Source organism: Crinia signifera, chromosome 3, assembly GCF_055691185.1.
Source record: "Crinia signifera chromosome 3, ASM5569118v1, whole genome shotgun sequence".
NCBI classification, from domain to species: domain Eukaryota; kingdom Metazoa; phylum Chordata; class Amphibia; order Anura; family Myobatrachidae; genus Crinia; species Crinia signifera.
The window spans coordinates 323,213,059-323,239,985 of NC_139219.1; the positions used below are offsets into that span (position 1 = coordinate 323,213,059).

At 48.7% G+C, this 26,927-nt stretch overlaps 1 protein-coding gene across 2 annotated transcripts in view; it reads right to left on the minus strand.

Moving 5' to 3' along the window:
* Positions 1 to 26,927, minus strand: part of MSRA (methionine sulfoxide reductase A) — a 213,735-nt gene that overhangs the window by 98,196 nt on the left and 88,612 nt on the right. For both annotated transcript variants that reach the window (XM_083178784.1, XM_083178785.1), the window contains 2 exons: positions 16,804 to 16,872; positions 9,051 to 9,170 (listed from right to left, as the gene is read on the minus strand). In XM_083178784.1, the coding sequence (XP_083034910.1) occupies positions 9,051 to 9,170; positions 16,804 to 16,872 (189 nt within the window). The remainder of the gene's footprint in view (positions 1 to 9,050; positions 9,171 to 16,803; positions 16,873 to 26,927) is intronic.

Here is a 26,927-nt window from a genome sequence, read left to right on the forward strand (position 1 = left end):
ACGTGCAACTGCCTCTGTATTCCCAGCACGGCTGTGCGGGTGGATGACGGATCGGCCGTGCACACAGTACGATGTGCCGATATATCTTTATATATATATATCGTACATTGACTGTGGCGCACAGCCGGCGCAATATATATCTGTGAACGACGCTGTTCACAGATATATCACTCCGATGGTGCATCAATATATTCAATCGAACGGCCAACATATCGGACAGTGGCCCTTATTCAGGCTGATTTGGTAGGGCCCGAATTTGCATGGGGGACTGATGTTTTGCATATGCACAGCAGCATTCCTGCACATGTGTATACGCTGGGAGCGTGCAAACTCGTTTCATGGGCGTTCCCTTGAAAACACTGGGCGTTTGTGACGCACGTGCCGGGGGGATGGGGAGGGGGGGGGGGGGAGCTGACATAACTGGATGTCAGCTGCCCGCCCTATTCCCTGGAATTCTACATGCATATGTACGAGTGGTCTGGACCTCCCTTACATATGCGTGCGCCTTCACCATCATTCGATGTTCATCGACCATTGAAAGAGGGGGGAGGTTCCCACTGGCATGAGAATGGATGTTTATGCACGGCAATCATTCGCATGCCGGGCAAATAAACCCATCGTGCGGGGGGGGGGGGGGGGGTACCACTTTTCGCAGGGCGGGTTCTGCTTGACTCGCAAGGGTGCAAATTCGCAAGTCAACCAGAATAAGGGACAGTGTGCCACCTTAAACACTTTGGTACATAGAGGTTTCATGTTGATATTATCTGGTCAAAAATGGAAGGAAAAAATATTTTTTTAAAACAATTTCCCAATCTAACAACAACGCATGTAAATGTAAAACGCTTAATGGCCAAAATATTAAATAATCTGTAACGTGTGTACGCGGTGGAATAACGCTACAGAAACCTCCTTTTACTGTTGCTGGATTTTGCGTCTTGTAGTGCTCCCGTATATTTCTCCTAACACTTCCCCATCCTCATCCATCTGTAATGTCCCAAAATAAACCCCCGTAATTACAACTGAGGCTCATTGTCCTACCCTAAGACGAGAGGCCTAGGCGTGAGTGCCTGTCAATTAATGCGGGGTGCTATCACACTAAACCAACACCGGGCTACAGACTCCCATTTCCAACATTGGACTTAATATCGTCAGGATGGACAGGAAGCGCCATTGATACAGCATCTGGCACATTTGGAGCTGAAGATAAAATTGATACCCCCGAAAGAGGCTGGAGCTCTGCAATGGCGTGTTATTAACTTGTACTTACAGAAGCGATGAGAAGACGGCGGGTAAGTAGCACTGTGGCACATTGTCATTGATCTTCCAACAGCTGCAGTTGGCATATGCAGTGTGTTAGAAGAAGCATTATTCCAGCCCTCTCATTACACAAGTGCTAGGCAGGGGGATGTCAGGAAATGCAGGAGAACGAGAATTAGGATTACTGAGCGGCATCTCCCATACACTCAGCAGATTCTGTCCCGGCAAGGGCTGAACTTTTTTCTTTTCAATTTTGATCGTTTCCTTTACAACTGATTAGCGGGATAAGTGGCCAGTGCAGATTTCCCAATCAAGCCACGAAATGTAATCTCCTAGCACTTCAGAACGGACGCACGGCGAGGGCTACGTTGGCCGGCCACATGGCTCCAGCTCAGAACACTGTACATATGCTATTGCAGCGATGCAACCATTGCCTGTACCCCGCATGCTTGGATGGGGCCTGGGTGCAGTCAGGGGGCCTGCTCATCAATGCCAACACATAGAGACTTGGGAGGCAGGGGTGGAATAAGAGAGGAGGGGGCTAGGAACAGCCGATTCGCAGGCCCCCTTCCAGTTTCCGTAGGGAGGTGCAAGTAGTTTGAACAGGACACAAAATGTAAACAAAGACACAACACTACACCTCTCAGATGCACCGGTGTATGTCATATACAGGGATTAAGGGTTCCTGCTAACTTAGGCTAATACAGAAGTGCCCCCCCACCCCCCCCTGAGCCCATATATTTTTTATTTTTTTTACCTACATGCTCATTGCCAGGGGTTACGTGCTCATTGCCAGGGGTTATGTGCTCGTTGCCTGGGATTACACACGCTCGTAGCCAAGGAGGTTAGATACTTATTGCCAGGAGTGTTACATGCTCATTGCCAGGGTGTTACTGCTCACAGAACACCAGCACTCCTGGAATCCGCACTTCCCGGTAGCGCTGGGCGCGCTGCCTTCTCCTGACAGATGCTAAAGGTCTAGTAGAATCTGCAGCATTTTTGCAGATTCCACATTGTCCGCATGGAATTTGCAGAGACCCAGGTTAGGGATGGCCATCGCCCATCTATGATTCATAATCATCGATGGTTTGAGGCCGATGTACAATACTTTTGCCATCGATGGGGGAGTAACCCCAAATTGGGGCATGGCCTATCAGAAGGGGCGTGGCCTGTATGTGCGATGCTGCTCGTACAGCAGGTGACATGGAAACATACCTACACATCCTCTGCTTTTGCTACTGCAGAGCCTGCAATAATCTGCAACTCAAAGTCCCGCCAGTGTCTGGCAGCCAGAGCTTCCCACCCAATCCCGGGCCTAGCTGCCACCTGAAGCCCAGCCCTTCCAAGGGCGAAGCTCCTCCTTTGCATCCTAGGCAACCTACTGTACCTGACTCCCTGGTGGCTGCTGCGCCTGCCTCTGCTCCCGGTATTCATCCCGTGCAGAGACATCACGTGACGTACGTGGTGCGAATGGTGTGTGAGTGCGGCTGATTTTGGTGTCACCCTGCTGAGCAGTGATACCTGGTAAGGGCTGCACCCACCTAGTGACACCACTGGTGTGGACCCACCTCTGCTACACAATGACATGACTATTCACATTGTAAAACAGGGAAGGGGTGAATGCAGGGCCATGATGATAGAATACAGAAAAAAATTTATCATCTAGCCGTCCGGACCATTCCCTCCACTGGGGAAGCGGGTGGCCACGTGGGGGGTTTCGGAAGACTTGGACACTTTCCAGGCATCTAGGAGAGTTGGATGTTCCAGGCAAGTACGAGGGGTGATTGATAAGTAGTCATGGTTGAAGACAGGTGGCGCCACTGGCATTAAACCTGCATATCATCATTTAGTGTCATCTGTCAAACAGCTGCTGTCAGAATTTCAGATAAATGAATTGTGTACTTTTGTTTTGGTAGCTGTTGGAAGTGAGCAAGTTTGAGCTTTTTCTAACTATGTAGAAAGTTCAGTACCCATCGGTGATTAGATTCTTGTTTTTGGATGGCCTGGAAATCAAAGATCCATCCTCGATGAAGAGGGTCCAAGTTGCCCAATTTAGGTGGCTACGGAAGAAATGGTCAACAAAATCCATATTGTATTGGTAGACCGGCGAGGAGATTGTGGATATCGTAGGCATCTCATTTAAACATGAACATTTGGGCATGACAAAGCTATCAGCAAGATGGATGCCGTGTTCGCTCACTATGGACAACAAGCGAAATCGAATGCCAACTTCAAAGCAGTGATCGGACCTGTTTAAGTGCAATCCAAGGGAGGTTCTGCGCCGTTCGTGACTGTTCGTGAAGTCATCACTACACGCCAGAAATGAAGGAACAATCAAAACAGCGGACTTCCCTCGACGAACGTGCTCCAAAGAAGGCAAAGATGGTTCCATCGGCCGGAAAGGTCATGGCTACCGTTTTCTAGGGATTCAAACGGCGTAATCTTCATCAACTATTTGGAAGAATGATCACAGGGCAGCAGTAGGCTGAATTATTGGGTAGATTCGACAACGTATTGAAGAGAAAACTGCCCCACTTGGCGAAGAGACAATGCGCAGGCATTCTCATCCCAAGTCGCAAAAGCGAAATTGGTGGAATTGGGCTACGAACTGCTGCCGAATCCGCAGTATTCTCCAGATTTGCCCATTGCGACTTATTCCTGTTTCCAAACAAGAAAAAAAGCCTCGGCGGAAAGAGAGTCACATCGAACGAGGAGGTCATCGCATCGAATACTATTTTTGGAGGGCTTGAAAAAGTTGGAATCAGTGGACCAAGTGTATCTCTAGCATGTTTGTTTTAACAATGTTGATATAATAATATGGGGGGCTAACCAAATAGCTTTATGTACCCAGCCTTCCCAGTGCGCTGATGTCATGGGTTCCATTCCCACCATGCCCCTATCTGTGTGGAGTTTGTATATTCTTCCCCTGTTTGTGTGCGTTTCCTACGGGACTCCATTATACTGGTAGGTTAATTGGCTCCTGAAAAAATAAAATGAACCCTAGTGCGTAAGTGTGGCAGCTCGATCCCCCTTCCCCCGCTGGCAGGAAAAAGGGTCAAACCCATTATTACTGATTACAACCTTTTGATCAAACGACTGCGCTGCTCAGTACCTTCATCAACAGCTTAAAAATAAAACAATGGTTATGAATATTTGAACAAGTTGGTAATAAAATGCGCAGCTGCTGAATATTCGACTAGCAGACACAGCGATTTATAGCGCCAGGCTCCGGGGGATTGGGTACATGCTGGAAAGTGTTCAGTGTGACGGAGACACATCTCATACTCTCCACCGACAAAAAATACAATTATTTACAGCCAGAATTGTTAACGCCGCACTAAACACATGTTGTTACTCTGTTACTGTGAATTTGCTGCATCATTCATCGGCTCCTCCAGAGATCGCGGCTGATTAATTAGCATTTTTTTTTTTTTTCTTTTTTTTTTCCCAGACACAGCAAAGAGAAGTTCAGTAAGAAAGCGGAGAGTCATTAATCCTTTCATTCCGTGGTTCCCAACGCAAAACCTGAGCAGGAGAAATCCTAGAACTTTAAACGGGAAGCCCTTTGGGTCTGATTCATGTTGAGCGAGCCATCAAGCCACCCCCACCCCCCGCCACCTTGAAAACAAGAAACGCTGGGCGTCCTCATGCACCACCCCCCTGATCCCCTCCATCCCACCACCGCCACCCCCACCCCCCATCCCAATGCTGGGGAATGTTCAATACTGAATCGGGCCCTTTATGTATACATTTCTCCATAAAATACAGGAGATCCCGCAAGGGAAAACAGGCCAACGCAATCGGGTGCCGGACGGGGTCCCGACTGTTAAAACATTGACAGCCGGGTTCCTGGCGGCCACCGGCTATTCTCCCTCGTTGAGGTCCATGACCCCCATAAGGGCTTTGTTGCGGTCGCCATGCTGTCTGGGTCCGGCCAGTCGGGATACCGACGTCGGGCTAATGACTGTCGGGATCCCGACTGTCGGAACCATATACCTCACCCACACAATCTATGGGTGAGGTATGGTAAATGGAACTTTAACGCCGTTCCCATAGAAACCTATAGGTCTGCTATTGTTAACAGGGAATCAGCGCAGATATCCTCAATTGTTAAATACCCCACAGGCTCTAAAAATGCATAAATCCTCAGAAAATAGCCAATTGTGGACGTGGTTTGACCTAGAACTTAGTAAATAGGCCCATAAGTATCTATACACAGGATCTTTTCGGGGAGAGAATGCATGCTGGTGACATATTGACAAACCAGCTGTTTCCCCAAATATGTATACATGTAAGAACACTGCTCTCCAGTGCAGAACCCCCCCCCCCAAACACACACACACACACACAAACCCAAACAATGGGCCTAGGCCCTTACTCTGGTTGACTCACTCTGTTTTGCATACGCGCATCTGCATTTCTGTGCACGTGCATACACTGGGAACGTGTGAATTTGGCTCGTAATCTGTTTGCCTATTGCACTGCTCCCTGCCTTGCAAGTGGGGGTGGGGGGCACGGGGGGGTGTAGAGGAGCTTGTGGTGCTGGCCAGGGGCGTTGGCATATGTGCCGTGTTCGCATTTTGCAGCTAAATATGCCAATGCGTAGCAGTTGCAGTTTGATAGACAGCGCAGACAGGAAGCAAGTGTTTATGTGTGGAAACATTATGTTTTCTGGGTGTGGTAAAAAAAATGCAGGTATGTCCAGGTTTTTTTTTTGGGGGGGGGGGGGGGTCACCGCTGACCACTTCAAGCCTGCTTCTGTTGCAGATTAGTGGAAGCCTTAAGGTGCCCATACACTGAGCCGATTTTGGCTGATTCCGACGAATCGGGCCGTGGAATCGGGCCAGATTGTCTCAGTTTGATGTCCCCTCAGGTCCGATGCGCAATACCGTGCGCATCAGACCTAAGCCGGTGGTCAGACCTTCTGGCCATCCGACCACCCGACCTAGGACCTCCATACCCGTGCGGTGGAGGGCGGGCAGCGGGGTCCTGACAGCTAGAGGTGGTGATGTGCAACTGGTAGTGGCGAACAGCAGGGTCCGTCTGAGCGGCGGCTGCAGCTTGTAGCGGCATTTTGCCGGGTGGTGGGATGCGGCGGCTGCTAAATATTTTGAAATGACTGGCCGGACGTTGATTGGTTCAGCCAATCAACGTCCGGCCAGTCATTTCAAAATATTCAGCAGCAAAATGCAGCTACAAGCGGCAGCCTCTCAGCCGCCGCTTGGACGGACCCCACTGCTCACCACTACGAGCCACCCGCCACCACCACCAGTTGGCCAGACCCTGCTGCCTGCCCCCACCATCGCAGCAGCTGCCCGGAAGTATTACATGCAATAAATCACATGCGATTTATTGCATGTAAAAATGGCAGATCAATTGCCAGATCGCATGTGAGCCTCCCGGGGAGCTGCTCTGGGCAAACTGGTCCGACTTGTCCTAAAGACAAATCGTCCCAGTGTATGGGGGCCTTTAGACTTATATCCCTTTCAGACAGCACTCCCAACCCGGATTATTGCCAGGTTGTTACGTCACCAACCCAGGTCAATATCGAGGGTACTGCTTGCCAATTTCTTATTTGTTTCAGGAGGCTGCTATAAATTCTCCCTGCTTTCCTTCCACTAAGACAACACATATGTATACACACTCTGTCTGTCCCACGTTATAATTGCATTTCTTAGGCGTCCAGTGTGACAATAGGCATTGTAATAAAGTGCAAGGATTTCTTTGTTACACTTAGCTACCTGCCTTTCACAAGGGGACGACGTCCTGTAATGTCATTGGATCTGGGGGTCTCGCTTGCCGATAGCTAAAGAAGGATAAAACGTAAGGACAGAAGGAACAACGGCGCACAACCAGCGCAGACCTGATCCGCCGCACCCTCACCGCATGATAATGATATCCCTGCTGTTCTGAGCGAGAAATGATGAAGGCATACCTTGGACCCGATATCCTGACAGTGACAATGGGAAAGGTTCTAAACTATTCTCATTAAATCAGGAACACCTTCATCTTGCAGCTTTTCCAACGCTGCGTTACCATGGCAACAGAAAGTCACACGCTCCCTTTAATTATACGCTCAGATACTTGGATGAATTAGGTCTGAAAATGATTTGATCAACATCTTCCCGGATCATTAACCCACGGATTCTGGTTCTAACCAGAAATAAAAACACCAGGTTGACGATTCACTCGGATTGCAGGTTGTTTGTCGTAGGTCGTGAACGGCGTCTGAAATGAGGATTTCGCTCCTCGCTGAGGGCCTGAGGCCCCTCCTGCATCACTGGCACACAGACAACCATGGCTTGTGTATGCAGCTGGCGTAAGGTTAGGGGGGATCTGTCAGGTAGAATGTTACCCCCCCCCCCCCTTGTCTGCACTGGCCTGTCCACCTGGAGCACATTGTATTACGCCTCTTGTATGTTCTGTACACAGCTGTTGTTACCCTATTTATGCCCCATATGCTGCTTTGGAATTTGTTGCAAGGCAAAAGGTTACATTTACTGTATGTCAACAATGAGGCAGTGAATAGTTACTGTAAGTAGATATTAACAATTCACAAATAACCAGTGTAAAAGTGTACATCAGGCTGGGCACCAGATCGGGGACTGCACATCAGGCTGGGCACCAGATAGGGGGCTGCACATTAGGCTGGGCACCAGATCGGGGGCTGCACATTAGGCTGGGCACCAGATAGGGGGCTGCACATTAGGCTGGGCACCAGATAGGGGGCTGCACATTAGGCTGGGCACCAGATCGGGGGCTGCACATTAGGCTGGGCACCAGATAGGGGGCTGCACATTAGGCTAGGCACCAGATAGGGGGCTGCACATTAGGCTGGGCACCAGATCGGGGGCTGCACATTACGCTGGGCACCAGATAGGGGGCTGTACATCAGGCTGGGCACCAGATAGGGGGCTGCACATTAGGCTGGGCACCAGATAGGGGGCTGCACATTAGGCTGGGCACCAGATCGGGGGCTGCACATTAGGCTGGGCACCAGATTGGGGGCTGCACATTAGGCTGGGCACCAGATTGGGGGCTGCACATTAGGCTGGGCACCAGATAGGGGGCTGTACATCAGGCTGGGCACCAGATAGGGGGCTGCACATCAGGCTGGGCACCAGATAGGGGGCTGCACATTAGACTGGGCACCAGATTGGGGGCTGCACATTAGACTGGGCACCAGATAGGGGGCTGCACATTAGGCTGGGCACCAGATAGGGGGCTGCACATTAGGCTGGGCACCAGATTGGGGGCTGCACATTAGGCTGGGCACCAGATTGGGGGCTGCACATTAGGCTGGGCACCAGATCGGGGGCTGCACATTAGGCTAGGCACCACTTTGGGGGCTGCACATCACGCTGGGCACCAGATCGGGGCCTGCACAGTAGGCTGGGCACCAGATCGGGGGCTGCACAGTAGGCTGGGCACTACATCGGGGGCTGCACATTGAGCTGGGCACTACATCGGGGGCTGCACATTGAGCTGGGCACCAGTTTGGGGGCTGCACAGTAGGCTGGGCACCAGATTGGGGGCTGCACATTAGGCTGGGCACTACATCGGGAGCTGCACATTACACTGGGCACCAGATCGGGGGCTGCACATTAGACTGGTAACAACACCTAATGTAGTTCTCCATACACAGGGCCAGCAGGTTGGGGAAGATGAGTCACGGAATATTACACTTGGCGCCAGGGTCCTGCCCTTACACATTTCCCTAGTTATGCCCCTCCCCTTTCTGTGTGTATATAACAGCAGGCACAGCATTGCGTATTAGATGTAGCACTACATACCTGAGCAGACTTCCTCATAGCTAGGATTGGGCGTATGGCCACCAGCAAAGCCCACCTGGGTGGAGTAGACGCCCTTCTCTCTCCAGAACTTCTTTTCTGCTCCCCAGAAACAGCCCATCCCTGGAAACAAAGCAGTTATATGATTAGTGGAATATATCAGGGGAAAATGCTGCCACAATGCCTAATAAATGTCACAAACTCTGCTTTATCCAACATGTTCCACCATCTAAGCTTGTCCCACAACTGTCAGGCCATTGGTGGCATTGTAAAGTACATTTCCTCAGCTCAGCGAGGGGATTGGCTGCTGTGTGTAAGAGAACTGGTTAGCCACACCCCTAACCTCAGTCCTTGCTAATGACAGACACATTGTAGAAGATCCACAGTGGTGCTAATTATTTCACTCACTCTGTGAGGAGATCTGGGAAACATGCACTGTTAGGGTTCCCTGAGGAATGGAATGTGGAAGCGTGATCAGAGAAAGTGTTTTTTTACGAAGAAGTGTGTATGAATAAATAAAGAAGTTCGAAGGAGGTCACACAAGTGTCAGCCATGAAGAAGGAGACGGATGCCCATCCACGTCCAATCAGAACATTGAGCATTCTCCCTATATTTCTGATCTCGCCCCATTGGACTATGACCTGTTTGGTAACTACCGATGAAGAGGTGAAGACAGCGGTGCATTCTGGGCTCCCATCTCATCCTGAAACATTTTTAATGAGGGAATATGAAAGCTTGTTGGCAGATGGATAAAGTGTACTGAAAGGCCCGGGAGATTATCTAAAAAAAAAAAAAAAAAAAAAAACCCAATGTATTTGGGCCAGATGTACTTGAAAAGTGATACAAATGGAGAGTGATAAACAGCCAACCAATCAGCTCCTACCTGCCATGTTACAAGTTGGGTTTGAAAAATGACAGGTAGGAGCTGATTGGGTGACTTTATCACTTGATACATCTGGTCTTTTGTCTTTCCTGAAAGTCGATTACATTAAGAGTGCGGGTAATTTTTGACTAAATCCCGTATTATATCATCAACAGCAGCAACGATTTTTAGTTTGATTGGGTTTTTTTTTTTAAATAATTTTGTTAAATTGCTGCTTTAATGTGTATTTATCTTCTTATATTCCTTTTTAACACTTGAGTACAGTGCGCACTGTTAAGCGGTTTGCTATACTGTTATCAGCCCTGCTATTTGTTAACACGACTGTACTGTAAGGAAAAGATGGCTCTGACTTTATTATATAAAGGATCTAGCAACCTTGCGGTGATCTGCTGGGCTGCCTGAGATACAATGCATTCTGCCGGCACAAGATGGCTGCCTCACTTTGTCTTCATTCCGTAACCGTGGCAACAGTGCCCGAGGTTGCCTCAGGCCAAAATTTCTAGTCTCTGCTGAATAGGACATGGAACACTATTAATATGTTATCTGACTGTATTTACAAGCATGCATTCTGCACACGTGCTGAGGGACCCGGCGCCGTTCATCAGCTGTGGGGGATGGTGGGTGCGAGAGAGAGAGCGGGAGGGAAAAGAGAGAAGGAGAGAGAGAGAGAGAGAGAGAGAGAGGGAGAGAGGCTGCAGCGGAGGGAAGATATTCTTGTAATCAATCTTACTCCTAAAAGGAATAGGAAAGAAGTCTTTGGTTATCTCCTACACTTAGGAACACTCAAGATTTTCATACTTGGTCAATAAACATAAAAATGGGTGTTTAAGGAAACTGGAGTACAGGTGCTGTAACCCATAGCAACCAATAATCAGATTCTGACTTTTCCCCAACCCACACAAGAAAAAGAATCTAATTGTTTGCTATGGGTTAAATCACCAATGATGCAGTTACCTTCAGCGACCCTTTCCACATACGTTACGCCATATTTTACCTCTGTTTATGAGATCTATGGAGATTACGCCATAAATCAGAAAAGGGATTGGGACCGTATAGAAGAAAAGCAGAAATCTGCATGAGGAATGTGGAACATAGAAAAGCAATCATACGTAATAATACAGATCTCTGGGTGGTAGTATAACGGCGAGTCTCCTGGCAGCAATACGCCAGTTACATTCCTGGATTGGGTCATATAAAATGGAAGAGACAGGAACATGAAGTAATTGAGGCTTGGCGAGACAGGGACATGTACATGAGGTAATTGAGGCACGGTGAGACAGGGACATGTACATGAGGTAATCGAGGCATGGTGAGACAGGGACATGTATATGAGGTAATTGAGGCACGGCGAGACAGGGACATGTACATGAGGTAATTGAGGCTTGGCGAGAGAGGGACATGTACATGAGGTAATTGAGGCACAGTTAGACAGGGACATGTACATGAGGTAACAGGCATGGCGAGACAGGGACATGTACATGAGGTAATTGAGGCACAGGAGACAGGTACAAATACATGAGGTAATTGAGGCATGGTGAAATAGATACATGTACATGGGCTTGTAGTTCCACCAGCACACCTTAGCCTTAGACTATGCCGCTCAGCTAGGTAGGCCACCAGCCAGCGTAGCGCTCTTCCCTTGAAGTTCTAGGCGTCCTGTTCAATCTGGAGACACAATTGTACCCGGTAATAATGAGTTATTAGAGACAGAATGACTTATTGCCGCAGCGCCGGGGCCGGCTCGGGGGCCGGTAGTCCGTAGCTGCTTTTAAATGTTTTTCCAAGTGATAAATTAGAGCATTATCACAGTGTGAGCGCGTTCCCCGTGTAATTACTCAACCTTCATTACGTTAAATTAAACAAGTTCTAGATCCAACTCTGTTTGGGGGGTAGTTTGACATAATTAGTTTGACGCCGCCGTCTAACCTGATTTTGTTTTCGTTTCTTCACATCAGTGGGGTGTGCGCTGCTGGCTTTTAAGTGTTTGAATTTGATTTTTTATTTATTTTTTATAACCAAAAAAGAGCAATTAATGTGGAGTAATTGCTGAAATTGCAAATTTGCTATTAATTTACCACCAGACGGCGGCTAAAACTTGTGTAAACAGGTTAAATAACTGGCAGCAAGCATGTCGTGACTTTCTAAAAAGAAACAATTGTGTATTTAAAAAATATTTGTTCTCTTCTGTATATTAACAAATAATCGTTTTTTTTTTCCACGGGTGCCCCTGTTGTAGGGATGGCCATCATTGCCATTGCCATCGATGGCAACTGGCCATCGATAGTGCTAAACTATGCAATGGATGACCATCGATATTTTTACATATCGATGGTCATCCATTTTGTTTGATTGATTGGCCTGTGGGCCTATCAAAACACGGGGGGCGGGGCTTCGCGGGTGTCGTGGGCGGAGCTATGCTCCGTGTCCCGACACTTTGGAAAAAAAAAATCAAAAAGCAAAACATCGTTTTGCTGTTCCATCGATGGAGGGAAACCATCTGGTTCTCCCCCCATCGATGGCATAAGTATTCGACATCGGCCATGAACCATCGATGATTTCAAATCATCGATAGTCGATGGCCATCCCTACCCTGTTGCTGCCTCAAAGTGCCTGCTAAAAATAGGGCCCCTTCTTACCCTGCTTAACCGACCACTGGTATCACCAGTTATGGATTAACGCATCATCAAAAGGTCGACAGTGACACGATGTCGAGACAAGCAAAAGGTCACCATGGGGAAAAGTTGACACCTGGAACGGTCTTCACCTGAGCACGCGGACCCCCAAATAGTGTACCGCTTCACTCGCAATGCTTTACCATTCCCAATAGGAGTTAAAAAAAAATGTGAAAAACTTATGTCAACTTTCTAATGTGTCAACATTTTCCTTGTCTTGACATTTGGTCAATTTCGACCCTGTGTATGTCGCTCTTTTAGTGTCAACCTACTGATTTTCCGACCTAGACAGAAACCGGAATCACCATCTTTACAATGATGTCTTCTCGAATACGGCACATGTGCAGAAGGTAGAACAGACTCTGGTAAAACGCGTTAGCTATATTCTGTTCCTTCACCGTATTTATGGAATCATCAAGAAAAAAGTTAATTTTGTGGCTTCAAGCTGATTAGTTTAAAAGTTTTCAATAAACCATATAAATACTTAAGAGTATCTATCACCTGCATACACTGTGGCAGCCATTTTGTGTGCTGGAGCCGTAATGATTAGAGCGCAGTCTGCCAATACACAAGAAACAAGTCAGAGAATTGGTAGATGTACAGTATTTATGCAGGAAGTGCTTCTGCAGCCATTTTTTCAGTAGAGTAAAGATACACTTTTGCAGCTCTCCAGAGTCCTGTGGTGATCTGCACACGGAAAAGGAACAACTGGGACTAAAAAGTCCCAGGACCTCAACCCCGCGCCCGGCCAAGAACAAAGAGTTGAGATGCAGGAATTTCCTGGCTTGTTAGACTCGGCAAATTCCCGTGTCTGGAAGCAGCAGCACAAGTACTGTAAAACTTTCTATGCTGACTTTTGTTGTAATTACTTGTTTTGACAGCGTCAGTCACTGTCACAAAGAGTCGTAGGCAGCGCCGTCAATGTAAACAGACGTAAAGGTTAAAAAATGATTTGTAAATAAGCAGGTTAGAAGTTTTATGTGCGCGTGTAGTGCAGTAGGGGAGCGCGGCTTCTGTGGAACACAGGTGAGTCACTGCAGTGATGTATTCCTCTCCGGGGTACGGATAATGATCACCTGCATTATGCTGCTACAACACACATATTACAGCAAATGTGGGAATATCTAGATGTATCGCAGAATAGGGACTCGTATATAGAGCTTTGGAAGCCATTTCTGTTCGGCAGGCCAGTGTATATTCAGCCTACACTTTGTAAATCCATTTTCTACGCCAAACTCTGGAAAGTAGAAACAAATACGTTTTATTGTATCATTTCCCAATGCCGCACAGTCCCTGATACATCACTTTGTTGCAAGTATATTCAACACGGTATTCAGATGTCTGACAGACACATATACGACATGGCCAAATGTCGACAAAAGCAAACTGTCGACATGGATTTTTGGGGATTTTACAATCCACAATGTTGCTATAAGGGCATGGTAAAACTGTGGCAGGGCATGCTGGGATGTGCAGTTCAACTGGGAGGCTGCAATCACAGCTGGTGAATTCCCATTGGTCTGTGCGGCCACAACAGCTGTGGCAGAAATATCCTACTGGTTATAGCTAATACCTGGCAGCACCCAAATAAACAACTGTTTTAGGGGCCCATTTATCAATGTATATTTGTAATAAACAGCCAGCCAATCAGCTCCTACCTGTCATGTCACAGACTGTGTTTAAAAAACGTCAGGCAGGAGCTGATTGGTTGGTTGGAGCTCACTTTAACTAGGGAGAATATGGGCTGTCTACTGAAAACAAGGCCAATTCCAAGAGCTCAAGCATCGGGCATATGGTTAATGCAGCAGCTGAAGGATGGAGAAAGCTGTACTACAGATTGTTGCCAGCAGGGGGAGATCCGAGTCCTATGTTTGCCTAAATCCACCACCAAGATGCACCTGCCCCCACGTTACTAGTAATCTATAACTCTCCATATACCCATGGATCCAGTGCCTGAGGACCTGCGGTGGGGCCACTGAGGGATGGTGCACACAGAAGAGCTGAACAGCTTTATTCAGTCCCATTAGCCATAGGTGGTACATGTGTGTGCTTGTAATACACGAACCATCATTCCTGCATTAAGGACCTTATTATGGTCCATACGCGACACTGCAATATTTGCATCACGCTGCGATTCCCCATACGGCTGAGAATGGATGATATGAGAGTGTGGCTTCTGTACTCTTATGTATTACTAGTACTTCCATTTTGAGCTGTGACAGTTTTTACTTTCACTTTGAGCTGTGACAGTTTTTAACCCACAAACTCCCCAGTCCCTAACTGCTCCTACCTCCAATCTCTGTCTTCACGCAAAACAGTAATTTTGTCCCGCTAGTGGTCACTGGCGGGACCTCACTGGTTCCCAAATGATGTGCCCAGGCATTGTGGGGTGGCTTTTGCAGGGGTGCCACAGGTTGGTGGTCCAGGACTAAATTAAACCCCTTTTACACCAAAAATCCCGGATCCGACCTGGCATTTGGAAGAAGGATCCAAGCCGGGTTGGATCCGGGATTTACACAGTTTACACTGCGGTGCCCACCCGCAGTGTAGACGGAGGCGGCGCTTGGAGATGACATCATCTCCAAGTGCCAGGACCACGGTGCTCCCCATCCAACCTGTGGACGCTGCAGTCCGCAGGTTGCACGTCCCCCATTGATGTAAATGGGAGCGGGGTCAGATGACTTACTGGGGGAGATTCTCTAAGCGAAAAATGCGGTAAAAACCCCGTTATCGGGGTTTTTACCGCATTTTGGGATGCTGTAAGCATCCCCCGCCGGGTTAACGCGGCGGGGGGCATCGCCAGAAAAATCTGGCGATGCCCCATAGAAGCCAATGGGCTTTCTACCGCAACCCTCCGCCGCCCTCCGCCGCCCCGCGCCGACCCCCAGCCGCCCCGCATCGCCCCCTCCCCCCTCACCTGTGTCCGGGCAGCACAGTGCTGTGCTGCCCGGACCTGTGACCTCCCCCCTGCACTGATCCTCTTCCGGGTGCAGGGAGGAGGAGAGCCCGGCGCAGCAGCAGCGGGTGTGGGAGGGAGGGGGAGCCGCTGGGACCTGCTGGGACCCGGCGACTCTCACCGCAAAGGACAGCTCTTAATGCAAGAGCTGTCCTTTGCCTTAATTATCGCATATGTTACAACATATGCGATAATTAAATATGCGATGGGCGGCGAAGGGGGGGCGGAGATTCTTAGAGAATCTCCCCCACTGTCCTTTATAATGCCGAAGTTCAATACATTCTGTCAATACGCTGACAATGAATTAGTACGGTACAGTCACATATTCATTTAGTCACAATCACTCATCCGTTAATGCACAGATCTATCAGCCTCCAATAATCTATATCCCGCAGACGCCTGCGTTCATTGATTAGCTCGTACAATAGTACATTCTCTGCCCTGACCGTGAAGGTCGTCCTGGCCAGTGTGAAGGTCAGGGCTGATGTTTAGTAAGAAGACAGATTTCAGGGGGAATAGGAGTATCTTTTACTAAGAGTGCAATATAAGAATATGGGGGGGATGCTCTAACATCCGCGCCCCCTTACCGCCGCCCATCGCCGGCTACCGCAAACATAATTATCGCATATGATCTAACATATGCGATAATTATGAAAAAAGACAGCTCTTGCGTTAAGAGCTGTCTTTTGAGGTGACCCGGCGGCTCCCCCCTCCCTCTCTTACCCAGCCTGGATGCTGCTGCTGCAGGGGGGCTGGCTCTCCTCCCTGCACCCGGAAGAGGATGTACAGTGCAGGGAGGAGGAGGTCACAGTCCGGGCAGCACAGCTCTGTTAGAAGCCCATAGGCTTCTATGGGGCATCGCCAGATTTTTCTGGCGATGCCCCCCATCGCGGTAACCAGGCGGAGGATGCTTAGTGCATCCCAAAATGCAGCAGAAACCCTATAACAGGGTATTTATCGCATTTTTAGTTTAGAGAATCTCCCCCTATATCCCATATATCATTTTATTTCTTCTCTTTTGGGTAAAGTCCTTGTAGAGATCCGTTTATTAAAGAAATTGGAGCATATCAGGGAATTAAAAAGAAGATTGGTGCCATCACTGCTTCACTGACGCTCATTGGGAAGGAAAAGTGAGATACATTTATTTCAGACCAATCAATCGCTTCAAAACATTTTGGCCTGATGCAATCAGCGCCATTTTCAGGCCACGTCACCCTTAGGGAGAGGAAAGTTTAGAACACTCACCAAATATCGCCATCTCCGTTCCTTGCGGGAAAGGTTCAACCATCGAATTGCCATTAACATGGTGTTTGGCTGAAAAATATAAGAAGAGGCCGCACGTCATGTTCTGATCGAGACACAGTGATATTTATGTACTGTAAGGTACAAAACCCCCAAATAAATACAATTCTGTTAAATACATTTTTATGAGAAAGAGTGTCATAGAGAGAGATATGTTGTGGAATATTGAGACAGATTACATCAATAGGACTGGACACAGAAGATCACATGACCATATTTTCCAGCAACCTCCGACCCGATCTACTTCTGACTGTAATTTGAACCGAATCACGGCTGTATCACTCCACATGTTACTTTGAACAGTAACTGCTCTCACAGAGACACTGCTCACAGGGAAGCAGCACACCACTCAGTAATGTAGCAATGCCACCGCAGTCCAATGGCCCTCTAAAAATATCCGCTGCCTTGCAGGAGACAAATGCTAGAAGTCCTTCTGGACCTCTAGCATCTGTCAGGGGAGCGCAGTGTGTCTAGCCAAATACCGGGGATGCTTGTTCGCCTGCAAGCATGTAACTCATGGCAACAAGAAAGAAACCACTGGTAACAGGAGGAGTGAAAATGTTCTAATTACGCCACTGACATCACTGCCTGATGATCTACTTCTAACTGGAACTTGAACCTTGTCACATTGCCACATATCAATCCACAAGTTTAAACAGAAACAGCTCTCACAGAGACACACAGAGAAGCAGCGCATCACGGTGACAGATATTTCTGACAGAAAAATAGTCCCAAAATGTCAAATTTACCACATCGCTCAAATGATTTCACATCAACCTCATCAAACGTAACTTGTACAGTGATAACCTATTCCAGTGATTCCTAAACTAGGTCCTCAGGACCCCACACAGTTTCCATTTCCAGGTCACCCAGCAGGTGCACAGGTGCACTCATTACTCACTGACACATTTGAAAAGAGCCACAGGTAGAGCTAATTATTTCACTTGCGGTTCTGTGAGGAGACCCACAAAACAGTACTTCACTGAGAAACCACTTCACAATCAGCAAACATCTGTCTCGGTCGCTGCTCGGAGTGAAAACCCGCCCTGTGCAAGTGTGCGACTGACTATATCGCTGATCGCCGTCCAGCTGTAAATCCACACACAACTCACTAACCACCAAATGGTGTTCCCAGTCTGTGCAAATGTGTCCCTCCACAACTGTGTGGCAGGATGAGGTTGATGGAGGCCGGAGGTGCCGTTACACATACTGGCTTCCTGTCAGTCAAATAGCGAGGGGATTGCCAGAAAAGGAATTACTGATTTTTGCCACTGTTTGACCTGCAGCATACGCAGTAGGGTGGCCAATCCCGGAATCGGCGGGATCCCGGTATTTGGCCCCTAAAACGCCGGGATTTCAATCCCGGGATTGGAGTTTCCAATCCCGGGATTAGACTGCGCATGCGCAGTCTAATGCCGGGCAGCGTCCGAGCTAGTGCTCAGACGCTGCCCGGCTTCTCCCTTCCCGGGCAGCGCGGATCTGCGCAGCGTGACGGCGTCAGAGGTCACGTTGCGCAGGCCACACAAACAGCTGCCTCATCCGTGCGCACCCCGCTGACCTCCGGCCGCCTCGATGATACCGCCCACCCACCCACCCAGGCTGCCTGCACTCGCCGCTTACCGGACCCCGAAGCATCCCCCGACGAACCAGCCAGTCACCCACCCAGGCTGCATCCTCCTCCATGCCCAGCTCCATCGCCCACCGGCCTGGCCACACCGCAATTGTAAGTAAATATGCGGGCGGCCGGGGTGGGATTTTGTATAGGAAGTCAATACCGGGATCTCAGGATTGGGCATTTATCAATCCCGAATCCCGGGATTGAAAAAATGCCCCAGGATTGGCTTCCCTAATACGCACTACAATTCGTACACATGTGCAGTCCATATTCGAGACTGCGCATCGGACCAGATGGAATGTCAAACACATCCAATTTGGTCAAATTTCTCAGCCCGTTACGTTGGAATCCATACAAATCGGACTAGTGTATGGGGGCCTTAAGACACCACCTCCACACTTTCAATTGAGGGGCTAGATAGTTGGTATTGGTGGCAGTGTGTGTGTGTGTGTGTGTGTGTGTGTGGGGGGGGACGGGGACGACAACGACAATAACATAAAAGTAGGGATCAGTTCCTTTGCATGGGAAATAGTAGATTGTTCTGCCGCTCCTCAGCCCTGCAGTAACATCATGATGAACGAGTGCACCCATGACACAATTCCCTTATATTCAGGTACACCACACAGAGCAGCACCCACCTGCGCGACACTAACGCCGGAAGAGTAATGGTACAGGATAGATATTAATGCACAGTTATAACAGAGATATATCGCTTTCGGCGATAAAGCGCCCCGGGACCTCCCTGGAATAGCGGGGAATCTCATTACGATAGATTGCACTGTGTTTTCTTTTCTCCACCTCTCAGTTCTGGAGCAGAAATGAGGCAGTTATAGTTTACAGAACCGCAGTGGGGCTACGCTGCTGTATAACTATACAATATGCCGGGATTACACAATATGTAAACATTGCATTAAATCAATATCGATTTTCTCCCTCTGCAATGACTCTCGCTGCTTAGTATAGATTTTCTTCTTCTATAAAATAATAAAACCTGGCTTCATTACAGTGCTCACCGTTATTACATACGTGCGTGTGTGTGTGTGTGTGTGTGTGCGTGCGTGTGTGTGTGAGTGTGTCAGTATGCAGCAGGGGCTGGTTTATATACTGCTACATTAACACCTGTTGTGCACGTTGATGAATTATGCGTGCCCCAAAGCAGTATAGCCCTTGGTAGGGGATGATTGTGGTCCCTCAATCCTCAATTCTATAGCTCACCATTGGGACTGTTGAACCTCCTTCACCTACAGTGGTCATTAGAAGAAGCTCTGCACAGTGTAATCTAATGGGGCTTCAGTGTTTACCGGTCACCTGTATTGTACAATAGTGGTTGGATTACTTCTGTAATCAGACTTATGATCAGATGAAGCTGCACACTGTGTACAGGTGATCAAAGGAGGCTACACGTTGTGTATAGGTGATCAAAGGAGGCTACACGTTGTGTACAGGTGATCAAAGGAGGCTACACGTTGTGTACAGGTGATCAAAGGAGGCTACACGTTGTGTACAGGTGATCAAAGGAGGCTACACGTTGTGTACAGGTGATCAAAGGAGGCTACACGTTGTGTACAGGTGATTAGAGGAGGCTACATGTGTACTGGTGATTAGAGGAGGCTACATGTTGTGTACTGGTGATTAGAGGAGGCTGTACATTGTGCACCGGTGATCAGAGGAGGCTACATGTTGTGTACAGGTGATTAGAGGAGGCTGTACGTTGTGTACAGGTGATCAGAGGAGGCTATACGTTGTGTACAGGTGATCAGAGGAGGCTATACGTTGTGTACTGGTGATTAGAGGAGGCTGTACATTGTGCACCGGTGATCAGAGGAGGCTACATGTTGTGTACTGGTGATTAGAGGAGGCTGTACATTGTGTACAGGTGATCAGAGGAGGCTACATGTTGTGTACTGGTGATTAGAGGAGGCTATACGTTGTGTACAGGTGATCAGATGAGGCACCACCACCTGATACCACCACCTCGGACAGATTCTCTCTGCGACCATCATCTCGGACAAGGCTCGTCTGTAAAAACCACCACCTCGTATAAGGCACATCTGCGACCACCACCTTGTATAAGGCACATCTGTGACCACCACCTCGTATAAGGCACATCTGCGACCACCACCTCGACAGGGCCCTTCTTCAACCACCACCTCGTATAAGGCACATCTGCGACCACCACCTCGGACAGGGCCCTTCTTCAACCACCACCTCGGACAGGGCCCTTCTTCAACCACCACCTTAGACAGGGCCCTTCTTCAACCACCACCTTAGACAGGGCCCTTCTTCAACCACCACCTCGGACAGGGCCTACCTATAACCATCACCTTATATAAAGCCTACCTGTAACAATCGCCTTGGATAGGGCCAGTGTGTAACCACCAACATGGAAAGAGCGTATTTATTCACTTTAATGGTGGATAATATATTACACATTGCAAAAAGGGGCAATTAAGTAAGTTATGTTATGGCACAATTATTTCTTAAATGCTAAATTAAACAAATTGAGGGAAGATTGACAGTAAATTAAGTTAGGTGAACCATATGGCTGCAAATGAGATCATAATTTTCTGCTAATTATTGCAGTAGAAACTCATTAATAATGCAAAATAAGTGTCATAGGAAATATGCCAAACATATTAACCTCATGTTAATAAACACTTAATCTGGATCTCTGCCAGTAATCATTACAGGGTCTGTTCATGGATAAACAGATAATGAACATACAAAATACATTCACCAAGACAGTTATCTGTGCACCGGACAGTGAGAACACAGTGCAACAGTGCCAAGGAGAGTCACTCTTTTGTTAGGATGTCTCTATCATGGGTAGCGCAACTGGTGCCAACTACCGGAGAAGCCAGTGAGTGAGAAGATCAGCGGCCTAGTGGGGGAGGCAGTGAGTGAGAAGATCAGCAGCCTAGTGGGGACGCAGTGAGAGAGAAGATCAGCAGCCTAGTGGGGGAGGCAGTGAGAGAGAAGATCAGCAGCCTAGTGGAGGAGACAGTGAGTGAGAAGATCAGCAGCCTAGTGGAGGAGACAGTGAGTGAGAAGGTCAGCAGCCTAGTGGAGGAGACAGTGAGTGAGCAGATCAGCAGCCCAGTGGGGGACGCAGTGAGTGAGAAGATCAGCAGCCTAGTGGGGGAGGCAGTGAGAGAGAAGATCAGCAGCCTAGTGGAGGAGACAGTGAGTGAGAAGATCAGCAGCCTAGTGGAGGAGACAGTGAGTGAGAAGGTCAGCAGCCTAGTGGAGGAGACAGTGAGTGAGCAGATCAGCAGCCCAGTGGGGGAGGCAGTGAGTGAGAAGATCAGCAGCCTAGTGGAGGAGACAGTGAGTGAGAAGATCAGCAGCTTAGTGGAGGTGAAAGTGAGTGAGATCATCAGCCTACTGGAGGAGACAGTGGGTGACAAGATTGGCAGCCTAGTTGAGGAGACAGTGAACGAGAAGATCAGCAGCCTACTGGAGGAGACAGTGAGTGAGATCATCAGCCTACTGGAGGAGACCGTGAGTGACAAGATTGGCAACCTAGTGGAGGAGACAGTGAATGAGAAGATCGGCAGCCTAGTGGAGGAGACAGTGAATGAGAAGATCAGCAGCCTACTGGAAGAGATAGTGAGTGAGAAGATCAGCAGCCTAGTGGAGGAGACAGTGAGAAGATCAGCAGCCTAGTGGAAGAGATAGTGAGTGAGAAGATCAGCAGCCTAGTGGAGGAGACAGTGAGAAGATCAGCAGCCTAGTGGAAGAGACTGAGTGAGAAGATCAGCAGCCTACTGGAGGAGACAGTGTGTGAGAAGATCAGCAGCCTAGTGGAGGAGACAGTGAGTGAGAAGGTCAGCAGCCTACTGGAGGAGACAGTGAGTGAGAAGATCAGCAGCCTAGTGGTGGAGACAGTGAGTGAAAAGGTCAGTAGCCTACTGGAGGAGACAGTGAGTGAGGTCAGCAGCCTACTGAAGGAGACAGTGAGTGAGAAGATCAGCAGCCTACTGGAGGAGACAGTGAGTGAGAAGATCAGCAGCCTCCTTGAGGAGACAATGAGTGAAAAGGTCAGCAGCCTACTGGAGGAGACAGTGAGTGAGAAGATCAGCAGCCTACTGGAGGAGACAGTGAGTGAGAAGATCAGCAGCCTACTGGAGGAGACAGTGAGTGAGAAGGTCAGCAGCCTACTGGAGGAGACAGTGAGTGAGAAGATCAGCATCCTAATGGAGTAGGCAGTGAGTGAGAAGATCAGCAGCCTAGTGGGGGAGGCAGTGAGTGAGAAGATCAGCAGCCTACTGGAGGAGACGAGTGAGAAGGTCAGCAGCCTACTGGAGGAGACAGTGAGTGAGAAGGTCAGTAGCCTACTGGAGGAGACAGTGAGTGAGGTCAGCAGCCTACTGGAGGAGACAGTGAGTGAGAAGATCAGCAGCCTAATGGAGGAGACCGTGAGTGAGAAGATCAGCAGCCTACTGGAGGAGACAATGAGTGAAAAGGTCAGCAGCCTACTGGAGGAGACAGTGAGTGAGAAGGTCAGCAGCCTACTGGAGGAGACAGTGAGTGAGGAGATCAGCAGCCTAATGAAGGAGACAGTGAGTGAGAAGATCAGCAGCCTAATGGAGGAGACAGTGAGTGAGAAGATCAGCAGCCTAGTGGGGGAGGCAGTGAGTGAGAAGATCAGCAGCCTAATGGAGGAGTTAGTGAGTGAGAAGGTCAGCAGCCTACTGGAGGAGACAGTGAGTGAGAAGATCAGCAGCCTACTGGAGGAGACAGTGAGTGAGATCAGCAGCCTAATGCAGGAGACAGTGAGTGAGAAGATCAGCAGCCTACTGGAGGATACAGTGAGTGAGAAGGTCAGTAGGCTACTGGAGGAGACCGTGAGTGAGAAGGTCAGCAGCCTACTGGAGGAGACAGTGAGTGAGAAGATCAGCAGCCTAATGAAGGAGACAGTGAGTGAGAAGATCAGCAGCCTAATGGAGGAGACAGTGAGTGAGAAGATCAGCAGCCTAGTGGGGGAGGCAGTGAGTGAGAAGATCAGCAGCCTAATGGAGGAGACAGTGAGTGAGAAGATCAGCAGCCTAGTGGGGGAGGCAGTGAGTGAGAAGATCAGCAGCCTACTGGAGGAGACAATGAGTGAAAAGGTCAGCAGCCTACTGGAGGAGACAGTGAGTGAGAAGGTCAGCAGCCTACTGGAGTAGACAGTGAGTGAGAAGATCAGCATCCTAATGGAGGAGACAGTGAGTGAGAAGATCAGCAGCCTAATGGAGGAGACAGTGAGTGAGAAGGTTAGCAGCCTACTGGAGGAGACAGAGGTAAAAAGATGTCAAGCAGAGTAGATATCAAGATATCGGGGAAAGGTGCTTCGAAATGAGTGTGATTTTACCAAGCGGCAGTTTAAATAAACGGGTAGTCACTCCCAATGGTATGCAAAGAAAAGGTTCAGGAAGGGTAAAACTGAGCTAGATATATATTCAACATATATCAACTTTTTGTTAAAATTATTCACATTTAATAGGTAAATACAACATCAAATAAACAGTGAATACTATAAAATGATCATACAAATATGGCAGTTGGAATATGGAAGGGGGAATAAAAATTGATAGTGGTGTACGCTCAGAACAATGACGTGAGCATACGGGTAGTCACCCTTTATGTATCCGCCAGTACTGGGGAAGTACAAGCATGTTTTTGGAAGAATAGATGAGGTATCCAGTGAATGAGGAGGTGGGGTCTCTTCCTTGTCTTTATGAAATGTCACCGGGTCCTTAGGGAGGTGGCATGCCTCCAAACCAATTGATCGCCACGGTATAAGGAAGGGGCCAGTGCTGCTGGTCCAAGTGGTGGTACAGTGGTAAACCACCGCTGGATATGATGTCAATCACTTCTGTACATGGAGTGGGTGGCTGATCTGTGGGTAGGACAATGGATAGGCAAGAACCTACACGTTTCACCGCTAAATGCAGCTTTTTCAAGGATGTCTTGCTGGGGTGAGGACTGGGTTTAAATACCCTCCCCATAGTTATGATTTCATACACCTGTTTAGGTGATTGGCGCGCAATGTGCACCATGTGCACTGCAGGTGGGGCAGATGTAACATGTGCATTGCTGCTCATTGGTATCCAGCAGGGTAGAACCGCTTCTGCTCCACGGAAGGTTTCTGTCCTCCCTAAACTCGCCTTAGGACACCTGCGTTACGGTTTGACAGGTGTACCGCCCCAGTCAAACTCCCCACCTGCTACACCGGGATGTTCTCAGGGTTGTGCACTGTCATCGCAGTGGGGGAAAGTCAACGGGTATTTTCGCTTATTCTGTGGTCACAGTAGAATGCAGAATAAAAATCCACTGCTCTCCCTGCACTCACAATGGCCCTTATTCTGATCGGTGCGGATTTTTCCGCATGCGGTCGTACCGCCGATGGTTTTCGACTGCGCATGTGCAGCGGTCACTCTGCGCATGTGCAAGCGGTTTCGCCGTACGTATTCTTTAGACGCCGCACAGGGGGTGGAGAGGGGCGTGAAGGGCTACTTAGCCTCATTACCCTATGCATACGCCCCGCGTTTCATGGGCGTTCCCATGCAAACGCAGGGCGTATGCATGGTAATGAAGCCGTGACGCATGTGTAGGGGGCGGGCATCTGACATCGCCGGATGTCAGCTGCCCGACCCCATACATGATTTCATACGGACAAGTGTCCGTGTGGTCTAGGGTGGCGGGCGCTGGTGGAGCGTGCGGCCCTGCATTCGATGTTCGGCGACCATCGAATGCAGGGGCTGCTCCCAAGATGGAGGAGGCGTATCCCCGTCCACTTTTATGCGGACCGCCACATATCCGCGTACGGACGGAGGTGGCGATCCGTATGGAAGGCGGGGATTCGCCTGCACGGTCCTGGCCGCATATTTATGATCTGGCCGCACCGATCAGAATAAGGGCCAATGTCTAAGCAACGTGCGAGAGTGCTGGGAAAAGACAGGGACAAGTAGTGGAGGCAGGAGATACTTACGGTTATACTGTATTTACAGAACAAGGACTAAACAAACTTGTGAAAAGCAAAGGTCCTGATTCAGAGGTGACTGCAGATACAGGTGCATCTGTAGGTGGTCACCAGTGTATATCTATGGGGATGAATGTGCCAGGACTGGGATGCCCGCTATCAGCGCCCATACATGCTGCATGTCAGATGGTTTTCACCAGGCCCAAAGTCAGTGGGGGGGGAGGGGGATGGTCAAAGCTTGGAGAGAGAGAGAGTTGTCTAACATGTGTAGACTACATGCAAAAGCAGCCAGTATTTACCTGCACAAAAACAATATATAAATGTATTCGCAACATGGCAATTGTGTGGCAGCACGGTTTGTTCTAGATACGAAGTTGGTTCTTTACTTACAGACATGAATCACAATGTTGATGAGTGTCCCTCTCGTCTGTAATTTAGTTTGCCAACGTTGCGTGTTGGCGTTGTCACATCTGTGCAGAATGAATACGCCGGCTATTGTCAGTGTATAATGCTTGCAGTCCTGAATACAGCCACCTACCCTTCCACTTCATTACAGCATGCAACACCCTCTGCTTTTAGAATGAACCACATACCCATTTTCACAGCCCATTAAACTGATTTTAATTGATGCTTTGTTCCTACAACTGTAAAGCTGTGAAGATACGAGTTGGAGAGGAGGCAGCGATGTCCTTGAACAACCAGAGAGAACGGAGGAACAGAAATGCAAAGTTTGCCAATAAGCCAAAACTGAAGAACCGGGTGACAACCGAAGCAACAGCAGAGGCTGGGGGAGAGGCGCAGTGTGTATTAGTAAGTAAGGCCATCAGATCAGCCAGGAAGTGTCCACTAGCCCAGAGCAGGGAAACGGACAGGGCTAGTATTGTCTCAATGTACACTAGACGGATTCCAATTAATTCTCCATTAGCTGTGATGGGTTAATACACTTTTCCCACAGTAAAACACAAAACACTGCGCTTCTACTGCTGTAGGTATCATAAAGGCAGGGTGGCGCTCCTGGACGGGCAAACCTATGTTTCGGAGTGATCTTGCCCCTATTGTTTTGGTATCTGGTCAACGGTTCTACAATGTTTATCTGTATTGACCATGTTATAGTTGACCACGCTTAGTCGAACCCATCTAGGTAGACGTCTAAAGATAGTCAACCACGTCTAGATGGACAGTAGGGGATGTTAGACGCAAGCTTTAGAGCAACGAGAGCGTGGTCAATGGTCACAATGGTCAACATTAGTTTTTCACAGTTTTCCAGTGCCGAATGCCACAGGCCGACTTGCTTCATACTTTACTATGGACATAGAGTGAGATTATAATCGTGTGCAGAGGGCAGCGAGCCATGCGAGGGGACACTGTGCACATATACAGTTTCCTCAGGGACGCCTGCGTTATTTGGCACCAATAAAACATGTGAAAAACTCATGTCGACCATGTGATCATCGACCACGCTCCCATCGCTCTAACGCTGCCTAACTT